This window comes from Neoarius graeffei, chromosome 7 (genome assembly GCF_027579695.1).
Source record: "Neoarius graeffei isolate fNeoGra1 chromosome 7, fNeoGra1.pri, whole genome shotgun sequence".
Classification (NCBI taxonomy): domain Eukaryota; kingdom Metazoa; phylum Chordata; class Actinopteri; order Siluriformes; family Ariidae; genus Neoarius; species Neoarius graeffei.
In genome coordinates, this window is record NC_083575.1 from 50,818,369 (window position 1) to 50,830,577 (window position 12,209).

The 12,209-nt window shown below is 36.5% G+C and overlaps 1 protein-coding gene across 2 annotated transcripts in view; it reads right to left on the reverse strand.

Annotated features, from left to right (window-relative positions):
• The window catches only part of hpse2 (heparanase 2), an 85,567-nt gene that overhangs the window by 29,587 nt on the left and 43,771 nt on the right, over positions 1-12,209 (reverse strand). For both annotated transcript variants that reach the window (XM_060925892.1, XM_060925891.1), the window contains 3 exons: positions 10,798-10,971; positions 7,678-7,849; positions 1,461-1,508 (listed from right to left, as the gene is read on the reverse strand). In XM_060925892.1, coding sequence (XP_060781875.1) covers positions 1,461-1,508; positions 7,678-7,849; positions 10,798-10,971 — 394 coding nt within the window. The remainder of the gene's footprint in view (positions 1-1,460; positions 1,509-7,677; positions 7,850-10,797; positions 10,972-12,209) is intronic.

A 12,209-nucleotide genomic window follows, 5' to 3' on the forward strand; every position in this document is an offset into this window, starting at 1 on the left:
TTCATTCTGTTTCCCTTATTTAGGGCTAACCTCCGGATTAATGAGTCCACTCTGGTAGGTTAGGAATAAAGCTCTTCAAACCCACTGTCTCGCTATAGACAGAGATGACCTACCTGAAGGGGATAAAGCAGACTCATATAAGCCCTTATATTTTTAGGTCTTTTTAAATACTGTATACACCTGATGTAGAAATTATGAGCTCTAATTACTACGACAATTTAAGATTAAAACAATGCTTAACAAATTTAACAATTCACAACTGATCCATGTATTGCAAAATGACTTGACCATATCGTAAAATGTGCGGGTAGCAAGAATTGTAATTATATAGCAATTCTAGTATATTACAATTATTATAATTATCTCCGGCAGCCTGCAGTGATCTTTAACTTCCCTTGACATAAAGTTTTGCAGTTAAGGAATGTCCATTTCTGTAATTGCAACCTGTTCTCACCACGTTTGGGCATCGAACTAATCGTTGAATACATCCAAATACTGTCCAACGACAAGCTGACTGAAACATGCTTCAAGAATAAAATCCATTCAAAAAGGCTTTATTGCACACACAAGCCATGCTGTCTCAGAAACAACACAGAAATAATGCTACAGGAAGAACTTCATTTTAGCACTTAGGCGTGTTGGGCTTCATCTAAAGAGCTCAACTTTCTGCTGACTTCCTGAAGACCCTGATCAAGCCATTTTATTTTTATCTTTTTAAGAAAAAGGTCATGCTCTTAATTAAAATTTATGATATAATTAATATCTTAGAAACACATTTGTATGCACAACCAATTTGGTTAGAAAAGGAAATAAACGGTAGCACACAATACTATGTGTCCTACTCATTTTACAGTAAGGATAAGATATTTAGTTAATTTTTATTCTGTTAGCGTTCATTTTTTTTTCTTGGCTTGCACACACATTCTGCACAATGTATTGCTTCGGAATAAATTAAATCAACCAACAAAACAGATGTAAACTGTTGTCTGTATACAGAAATTTAAAAACCAATGTTTGATTTTAGCTAGCTCGACTTCTATAGGAACCAGATGCAGACAAGAATAAATAATTTTGCATCACATCAAAGTAATTGTTCCTAATGTGATTAGGAAGAAAGGACTAAATTAGGTGTGCATGTTTTTGGAGGGAGTGTGTGCTGTACCTCCTAGCACACGTTCCCATCAAACAGGTGTCAGCAATTATGGACTGCAGTACACACAGCAAGTGGTTCGAAGTAGTTTTGGAGTGTGAACTGGTTGAGGAAGAGCTCTATATTGCCAAGTGGTACATTATTTGAATCTGTAGTTACAAATATAGACTCTTCGATTTGGTTATGCTTTTAAATAGGTGATTTGAGAGGTAATCACATAGAGGTACATTTTTAGACCTGTTTTCCATTGCGCTAGTGAGTAAACTGCAATTAGATTAAGTGTAGAAAAATGAAAGGGTAGAATACCTACTGTTGCCACGTAACTGCATCAACAACAGAACCACCGTTCTTCATGAACCTATGAGACAAAATAAAGGGATATTTCAGTTGGCGAGTACAAATCTAGTATTGGATGTATAGATTATTTACAGCTGCTTTTTCTGTCTGCCTGCAATTGTAAATGACTGACTCTGGTACAGGCAGCCAATGTCACATGGGAAACCTGTTTATATGGCCAGTGCCGGGTGATCGTTCAGGCAGTGTGTAAACCGGCTCTGAACAGATGTGCGTTGACAGTTTAGCAAAAAAAAAAAAAAATCTGCACAATCCTTTTTAGGCAACATGTTTCACTCTGAGAAGGCCTCTCTTTCTAAACAGTCATTCTGATGAAGGAAAAGCTGTGATGTGTGCAGTAAAACTGTTCACACCTTCATTTTTCCTCCCCACACTCACTCCAGCCGAGCAGACCTTGTTGTCTGCAGAGCTTTGATGATTTTTCACTTCCATCTAAACCCCAACTGGTAGCAACAAGGGGTGACGTCTATTTCTGAGAAAAATCTTTGGCAAAACACTTGTGGTTATTGGTCAAATGTTCATCACTGTTAGCCATGACATGAGAAGGGAAGAGCAGGTCAGATATAGTATAAGAAACTGCACAGTGAAGAGGCCGAGTATCTGGCAGGCGTCGAAAGACCACAGTAGAATTAAGGTTCTGGTTCTGTCTAGGTTTGTTTTTTTTCCCCCTGAGTGTCACTAAGAGTACTATAATTTCAGTTCATGGCCAGGAAATTATGGCAGATGTTGTGGAACATATACACTACTTCTGCAATGTACACAGACAAGTTTCAATTTAAATGTACAATACCACTCAGGTTTAGAATACACCTGGATACAGTGAACGCAGCCTGATTTTTTTTCTCTCCTAAGGAAAACATAGAGTAACTCATCTCATCTCATTATCTCTAGCCGCTTTATCCTGTTCTACAGGGTCGCAGGCAAGCTGGAGCCTATCCCAGCTGACTACGGGCGAAAGGCGGGGTACACCCTGGACAAGTCGCCAGGAAACATAGAGTAACTAATAAAGTCAATGCTTTCTATCAATTTATTTCTAAAACAAAACTACATCTTTAAACACACATCATATGTACATTTAAAAAATGTAAATGACATTTATTAATTCTCTACCCCCTCCACCTAATAGTTTATATATGAAATGTACGAAAAGTAGCAAATGAAGTTTCAGCAATTTCTTCAATTCTGTTGAAGGAGTTCCCCAAGTGGCTCCTTTGTTAAACTGGTAAAGGGAATGGCAACATTGCACAATGGTCATAAAGCCTACTATGATAAATCTAAAATACAAAATAGTTTTCACACTTTTGATCACTGAATATGTCTGTTATTTTACTCTATTTTATTTTGATGTATTCACACTAGGTGTATTCACATTTGATGTATGAACATTAGTAATGAACATTTTATTTTTCTCATCACTTAAAAAAAATGGAGTGTGTGTGGACAGTGTGGACATGTGCTGCTGACAGCCACTGATTGTGTGCAGGAGGCATTCATGCATGTCACTTCCTAACAAGGCAACGACATATTTATGTGTGGCTTGGTCATGTCTGTACAATAATCAATTAGATTAACAAACTCCCTCTGTCTACAAATGGTCTCATTACCCCACATGTTAAAGTCATAGCCAATAGCCACAAAACACAAATAACCGGAAAATACAGGCACTTCAAATCCTGAGAGCTTTTTGGCAGATAATAGACGCCAAGAAAAATGTAGAGTAATCTTTTCTCAGAGCAGTAAAAAGACACCAGACAATGATGCTCTTCCCCCCCCCCCCCCATACAAATCAGCACTAATAAGGCACAGTTGTTGGTATAATTTGTTCTTCTTCTCATGAAAGAATCATTGCTCAGGTGGTTACCTCATGTCCATACTTTTGAAGGTTACAGTTTAAATAACTGTTTAAACAAACAACAAAAAAAGTTCTATTTCTGTACTTATGCACTTAAAGATGAGCCCTTTGTATCTGATAAACATACCAATACTATATATTTCCTCAAATGGGTGCATGCAACTTATATAAGCCACTAAAAAGAATTCATTTGTTTCACTAATATAAGTCACTACCATGTAAAGGGGCGATTATATAAGGAACAAAAGGGTGAACTCCTTGATTTGGAGAACAGGGATAATGCAGGTGGAGTATTGCTCAGCCACACTATAAATCGAGTGACACTTCATTTAGCTGACTGAGGATTTCCCTGGTGCAACGAGCGCCAGCAATAACCCACTGGGAGCAACATAAACATGGTTGCGATATGCTCCGCTATAGAGACAGAAAGTGTTACACAGCATTAACAAAGAAAGAACGATGAAGGTTTCTTATAAGACATACAGTATGTGGCCATGAGAAAGAAATGCAAACCATACAAAACTTCTCTTAGGCAAAACACCTGTCATATAAATTCCAAGATCTCTGAAAGAATCACCACAATATAATAACTTCTGTAACTGTATAAATCACTAAAACTTTCTTTCACTTGTGATGCAGTGGCAGCTGGCCTTGTTGCTTAGAGACCTTGCCATGATATAGTGTAAATAGTTTCAGCATGAGCCATGTTTCTTTTTCTTGATTCATTCTCAAATGAAACTGCAAACATTTTCTTAATACCATTGGGTGAACCCAGCTGGAGTAGTACAGAGGAACTGAAGATAAGCCATAGTGAGAGATTGCACTGTTTTGCATTTTGCATTACATACACTGTGTAATAATATTCAGAATTATGAAATATATTCCCTGTGTCTGTGTAGTAGTAGTAGTAGTAGTAGTAGTAGTAGTAGTAGTAGTAGTAGAAAACTATGTCTGTGAAGATTCTCAGTCATCCAGGTCATGGTAAACTGTGGGTGGTAAAAGAGAGCAACTGGACTTGCTTGAAGATTCTTGAAGACGTTTCACCTCTCATCCGAAAGGCTTCTTCAGTTCTGTCTGACTGGTAGGGAGCATCAGGTATTTATCCTCTCATGGATGAAAAGCTCATCTAAGCCTCATCAATACCTGATGCTCCCTACCAGTCAGACAGAACTGAAGAAGCCTTTCGGATGAGAGGTGAAATGTCTTCAAGTATCTTCAAGCAAGTCCAGTTGCTCTCTTTTACCACCCATAGTAGAAAACTATTTAAAATATTATAGCGCAAACCTATAAGTTTTGTCAAGTTTTGTGTTATAAGTTATAGCACAAAACTATTAACACACCATTAACTTTGTCAACATAATCAAAGTAAGCAATATGCTTATTATATACTGTTTCAAATTATAGGCTTGTGATATCTAAGCAGAGGTGGACAAAGTACCCAACTTCATTACTTAAGTCAAAGTACAGATCCCACTGGTCAAATGTTACTCCGATACAAGTGAAAGTTGGACAGTCAAATTTTTGCCTCAGTTAAAGTACTGAAGTACTTGCTTTTAAAAATACTTAAGTATTAAAAGTACATTTTCTGTCAACGCATCATTATTGCCACAACACTTACAAAACCTAATGCCTCTGAAGCAACCGACTGGATTTACTGGATTTACAAAATGAACGCATGCTGTGCCATCATGGTGGTTTAACATTAAGCTAGCTAGTCAGTGAGGCTCCACCTGACATGCTAGCAAACTCTTTTCAGACTCAAAATCATACTGGGTATCTAACATTACTAGAAAAGAAAGATTTCTACATTCTGTTTATTTGGCAAGATTATGCTAAAACATTTCTGAAAGGACTTCAGATAAGTTAACGTTATTCATGTTAGCGTAACTCTGTTTTTACATGCTAACTAACAGTGTCCAAGTTAATTAGCTATGCATTGTTAGCCATGAACAAGGCTACGGCAACTTGGTGGGCAAATCCATAGAAAGTCATTTGACTAGCCAGACTGCATAGCTATTGCAATGTTATCACTAGCTCTAAAAGCACGGACAGCTTCATTGCAAACTTTCTCTTGGAATAAAACGTTTATATCCCTCAATATGCTTCTGCAGGTTGGACAGCAAGTTTTTGTAGGCTGTGATGTGGTTCATTTTAGGCAAACAAAGCAAACATTTAAAATGAAATGAATCTTTAATCCTTTCAGAAAACTGAAACATGGGTTCATGGGCGGTCCTTCTGGCATTCCCCAGAAGAACCGCCTCCTTCCATTCGGCCATCAACTGATCATGTTCAAATAATGCTGCTGAGAAATCACTGAACTTGATTTTATCCAGTCTATGGACGTGACATGACCCGAGTGATTACTGATAAGCTGTCTCAGTGTCACCTGTGAAAAAAAAATCATGTTTTAGAAAAGAAAAGAAAAAACATCCACTTTCAAAGCTGCTTCATAGTAACGAGTAATGAGGACCTTGACAGAAATGTAGTGGAGTGAAAAGTACAATATTTGTCTTTCAAATGTAGTGAAGTTAAAGTCATAAGTTTCCCAAACAAATAATACTCAAGTAAAGTACAGATGCTCAAAAAGTGTACTTAAGTACAGTACTCAAGTAAATGTACTTCATTACTGTCCACCTCTGTATCTAAGTATGAGACAAAATATCACTGCGTAATGGAAGGTACCAAGTCTGTCTTAGCTCAGTAAATGGCTCAGTAATGAACAAATACTTCCCTATTCAGATCCGCCAGAAGCAGTAAGAGAAACAAGATGAAGTGTAGAAAACCATTTAGAACTGCAGTTCATTATAGGCAAGCAACACATCCACATGAACATATTCCATTCTCTGTGTTCTGCTCTCCATTTCAGAAGCATCATTCTTCACATGGGATCTCCTGCTGTTAAGAGTCATAGGTCTTTCCAACAATCCAAGGTCAGGAGACAGCACTGGGATGCACACCGTAGTTTATTCAAGTCTTGGTGTGGGGCCAAACCTGGGTCTAATGATGAAATTACTTTACACAACCAGCAAGAATTAGATGAAAATACGTTTTAAAAAGAGAATTTCCACCCAATGTCTTGTTTTGAATAGGCAATGGCAGGCATGCTCTTCCTGCTAAAGCACCTGAGCATCAAAGTCATGGAACAGACCTTGTACAAATATTTCTTATCACCGAATAAACAGACTCTTGTTGGAATTTATTGTAAATCCCGGGTTCAAGAGTAAAAATATTCTGAGTCCTTCTTCGCATACTGCTGGAGTTGCTACCTGAGCTCATGAGTTAAGTGTTACAAGACTGTTGAAAAACTTGAAATGTACCAGAGCAGCACTATAATTTTATGAGCTGAGTTCAAATTAAGTGGCTTTGGATACAAAGCAGAAAGAAATATCAATGTACTCATATATAACCAAATAAAATGCTCAAATCTCATTTTTCTCTCTGTAAATTCAAAGGTTCTACTGTATAATGTTGTGTGGACATAGAGAGCAAAGCACATTGAATGGTGCTGTAACATATCAATCACTATCCAGATGTGTCTTCGACTGGTCACTGGGACCTAGCACTGTCAACCAGGTGTTTTCCTTAATCAGTTCACTTCACTATTCCTGCTTATTATAATATTTTATACACTATCTAATAATATAATACATCTCATTGCTTTACACTGTGCTGAGAACAGTTTCTTTTCTGTCAACTAAATCCATGCCATTTTATTTTAATAGCTGGTCTATGAAAAACAACCATTAAGTAGCACTGCTTTTGTTTTGCTTTGTGTTCTTTCACAGTGATTTAATTTGATTCCGTTGCATGTCATGGTTATGGATGAAATCCAGACAATTCCCTGTTAGAGATACAAAATTGTTAACCACACAACAACTGAATAAACTAGTCTACTTTGGTGAGGTATAAAAGCAGGTTAGTTTGAAGATAAGTACTAAGTGCACATAGAAATAAAGAAAAAGAAACTATAACCATGGCTCTTGATATCTAGGACATTTATTTTTCTCTCGTTATGTTTGCCAGAAGGCATAACATAAAAAATAAAAGAAAATAAAAAATATTTAAATCTATTTGAGGGAAAAGATGTCTTTGCTCTTCTCCCAACTGGGCTTGGCAAGTTTTACCAACTTGATGTGAACATCTGCATAAACAATTCACTTTTGAGGGAATGCCAGATTCACAAAGTGAATAGATTCAAAATGGCTGTAGACAAGCTTTTATTGTAGTTATTCTTTGGCCAGTGTTACAGTATCTATTGGGTAAGTCATAATGCTAGTAGACCATATTAAAATGCAATCACTAGCCTGCCACAGTCACTCACCCGTCCAGTAGCAGGATTGCGTTTTTCCGAGGACAGCCAATGTTAGGCCCGTAGAGATTGGCCCGGCTGTAGTAGCGGACAGATTGCAGCAGTGTCTTCAGCAGAATGTAGTCCTGAGCCAGTCGACTGCTGTTGACTGAACGAGCTACCATGGTGCGATAACTGTTGGGCTCTACAAGAAACAAATAAAACTGAGTGTCTGAAATAGGAAACACTGATCTTATAGTCATCATTACCTTGATTTAATGAATAAATGATATCAAAACTGCTTACTGTATATTGTAATAACTTGACTTTTAGAAAAAAATGTTTGGACATCAACTACCTTAAAATTCTCAAGTGCAATAATTCACAAGTTTTAAGTATAAATACAGTATAAGCTCATATATAAACATATTAATATATATTGTAAGTTGTTTTATTATTATTATTATTATTATTATTATTATTATTATTATTATTATATGTTCCTGTACGTTCTCCCGTACGTTCTGGGTTGCCACAGCAGATCTGCACCGCATATTTGGTTTGGCATAGGTTTTACACCGGATGCCCTTCCTGACACAACCCTTCCCAGTCTATCTGGGCTTGGGACCAGCACTTAATATGCACTGTCTTGTACAGTTCCAGTGGCTGGGTATTTTACCTAATCTTCTTGTCTTTGAACTGTGGGGGAAACCGGAGCAAACCTACGCAGACATGGGGAGAACATGCAAACTGTAAGTTTAATATATCTTTTTTATAAGGAACTCTGGTGATTTCAATAAACTTGAGTGTTGTTAACTAAAAATCAGGTTGACTATTAAAATATCAGATCAGACAACTTCAATGCACTGTATACTTGTATATGGGTGTATTAACAATAAAGCTATTTTGAATCTTGAATCTTTAATATTTAAATTTAGGATGAAATATGAAAGAAAATAATCTTCACAAGTATGAGCACATTAGTAAAACCACAGGAAGCTGATTTCTTTCCTATTTTCAAGTAAGTTGACCTGAAGTTGTGAAGACAGTGTTCATTCTATAAAAATACTGTATATTTGGGTAACAACTATGGTATAATTGATAAAACGGCTCATTTATGGATGCTCTGGATGTTACATGCAAATATACCAGTCAGTAGATGGACTTGCGGTCACATATTATATGCTTTTGATTGATGTCTCAATCAGTGGGTTTTTTGTTGTTGTTGTTGTTGTTGTTTTTAAGATATATGCAGGGGTATTATGGCTGCAGTGTAATTGAATTATTTAATTAAAATGCTTCAGTAGAAAATGCTTTCTATTCATCAATCTGTGCTGTTTGTTAGTGTAAATGGTGAGACCTGTGTTTGACTCTCATCTGCGTATGAGGCAGCATGACGGTGAGGCTCTGCCTGTGCTGCGGCTTACTGAAAATGTACTGCGTGTGGTCAATTTGACTGAACTTAATTATGACAAAATTCATCTTTCCATTTAAAAACAGTGAGAATAGAGTCTTCATATAATAACTCATAAGAGCTATTCATAAAGCAAAACGTGATGTTATGTATCATTATTTGTGTTGATCACGAGATGATGAAATTAGAAGGATTTGTCTATCAAACTTTAGCCAGTGTGGAGCTTCACAATATAAACAGCGCATTTTATCTTCATTCAAAGCACAGGTTCAAAATGATGCATTTTTGTTACAGATGTACTCAATTGTCCATATGTCACAGGATGTTTATTATACCAAAGCGTTCTAATATATCATGGTGGCTTCATAAACATGAACCCCAAGAAAAAAAATATTTTGTTTCCTTCCAATTTTTTTGGATTGCTCATTTGTTTGAAAATGAATCATATTCATGAAACCTGACTATGATTCCTAACAGATTTTCTATTAGTCATGATGGCTGCTCTTGCTGTATGCATAATGAGAACAATCCAAAAAGTGTAACTGCTTTTCATAAACCCTTAAATACTGGAATTTACAAATAGAAAAATTAAATTAAAATGTTGACCACTGGGGCTGCATGGTGGAGCAGCATGGAGTGTTGGTGCCTCTCAGTCCCAGTGCCTGGGGTTTTATTCTGAGCTCGGGTTACTGTCTGTGTACCGTTTCAAATGTTTTCCCCATGTCTGCAGGGGTTTCCTCTGGGTTCTTCGGTTTCCTCCCACCTCCCAAAAACATACCAGTAGGTGAACTGACTAACACTAAGTGTTGTGTGACTTGACAAACACTAATTATTTGTGTGCATGTGTGCGTTTCTTGCCTTTTAATGGACTGGTGTCCCATCCAGTGTGTTGCAAAGCAAAACATTGCCACCCAGAATTTAATTATTTTCCAATAACAGCACGTACTGAATTATTTTATTCCTTTTATATCAATTATAATTTTTCAATCTACAATTTATTAATGAATGACATCATTAAAAATCCATTTACAGATGTATTTACTGGGATGTGAGTTGCGGGATGTCTGCAAGACTTGTTAATATCTGCATTAATATAAAATATAGTGCACTCATAAATAAAACAGCACTGTTATCAGATCTGTGCTATTAAACAAAACTGAACTGATACTTTTGGAACAATCAGATTTGAGAATTAAACTGCACTGTGCTATAAGTTGTTTTAAAACATAATAGTGCTCGTATAATTGTTGCACAAAGGATAAAATCATACATATATGTATAATAATTGTCAAATCCTTATATTCAATTCAAAGCATTACAGCATTTGCACGTCAAATGGAGTCCACATAGAGTAAAAGTTTAGCACATTGGAGTGACTGCAAAACATCATTTATTTAGTGGTTTCTCAGTTCAAGACGATTTCAGTATTAATTTTCACATGTTTATGTGTTTCTTTATGCAAGTCATCTGACTAAAAAGTTTTCTCACAACTGGTAGTCTGTGCACTCCAACTGTGGTAATGATTTCCAGAACTCTGTCTGTCTGTCCTTACCAGTTAAGGCACAACAGAGCTTCGGGATGAATAAAAATATAGTATTGCTTTATTGTTTTTTCAAGGTTCAACGGTTATGCTATGTCAGCATGGACGAGAACTCTAACTGCTCGCGGTAATATGTGATTCTTTGCCACAGACAAATACAGCCTCAGATGAGTCTTATGAGTATTATGAACAGACTTACCATTGCCCAGCTCCCAGGATATGTTATACTTCTTGCCAGCGCTGTACTTTAACAAACTCAATGCACTGGAGGCATTCCATGAGTTGTCAGGGTTCCGATGTAGGGCATTGAGCCCAAAGATCAGGTGCAGGCCGGCGCAGTCAGCAAAATTGTACAGTTTGTCTAAAGACCTGGCTGGGAGAAAGCGAGACACAGTTGTAACTTTGGCATTTTCATTTTCTGTGAAAATATACAAAATTCACTTTAAAATACAGTACAGATTTAAAGTATAGTACTATACTAAAGGTACCCTAAATTATTTTAAAAATGTTTGTCTTAAATATTTGTTTTTATGTCTTCTGTGTTCAGATATTAAGAAGGCTTGATGCTTTCTGGAACTACCTTTAGAAACAGAAAAACATTTGTCTTAAAAAAACATTTTACAGTCAAAGTCTAGCAAAGATTAAAGGCAAGTTCTCCAAGATGCTGGAAATGACCTGCCAGCTGATTTAAACTCCATGACACTGTACTGTACCTGCGCGGACAAGTGGTGACACAAAATATAGATTTTTTTTTCTGCTGTTTACTGACATTTTTCAAGATGGAGAATTTATTCTGAATTCGACAGAGACGTTGATTTTAACATTTTGCTTCAGTATTTCTTTTATTTTTGCTTCAAATATTTTCTACAGTTCAGACTGTATGAAATTAAATTAAATCTTGGATTTCATAGTACATCACTGTAACGTCATCAATAATTGGATTCTTTTTTTTTTTTTTTGTCCAACATGTAGCTCCTTGGTTCCTGATAAACAAACACACAAAGAAGTGACCTGGAAAAAAGGCAGTTTCTAAAGCAGAAGGCAGGAAAAAAAATTCTGCTACATACTACGCACACAAACTGTAAGCGGTTCATCAGTGCACACCACAAAGAGAATAGTGGCAGACACAAACACAGAAATGTGCCAAGGAAAGCATTTTAGTGAAAAAGCCATTGGATGGTCTATAATAACTTGAACTTATCCAGCACATGCTCGCTGGTTGTTTTGAAATTCTATCGGTTAAGAGCAGTGACAATAAACACAAATATTTCAGTGCCCTTTGACTTCATTTCCTCTGTTTAAAAAGAAGCAGATGAGACATCTCACATGGCCCTGAGGGATTTGAAGAAGCCCAAATTGTGGGTGATGTACCAGGAGAGCAAAGGTTTCAAGGCTGATGCATTTACTTATATTACCATACTCATATATGTCCACCTTAATTATACACACACACACACACACACACACACACATATATATATATATATATATATATATATATATATATATATATATATATATATATATATATATACAGACACACACACACTCAGGTGTTTTACTGGGAAATATGTCACTCGTATTTTTCATGCAAACTACATCCAGGACATT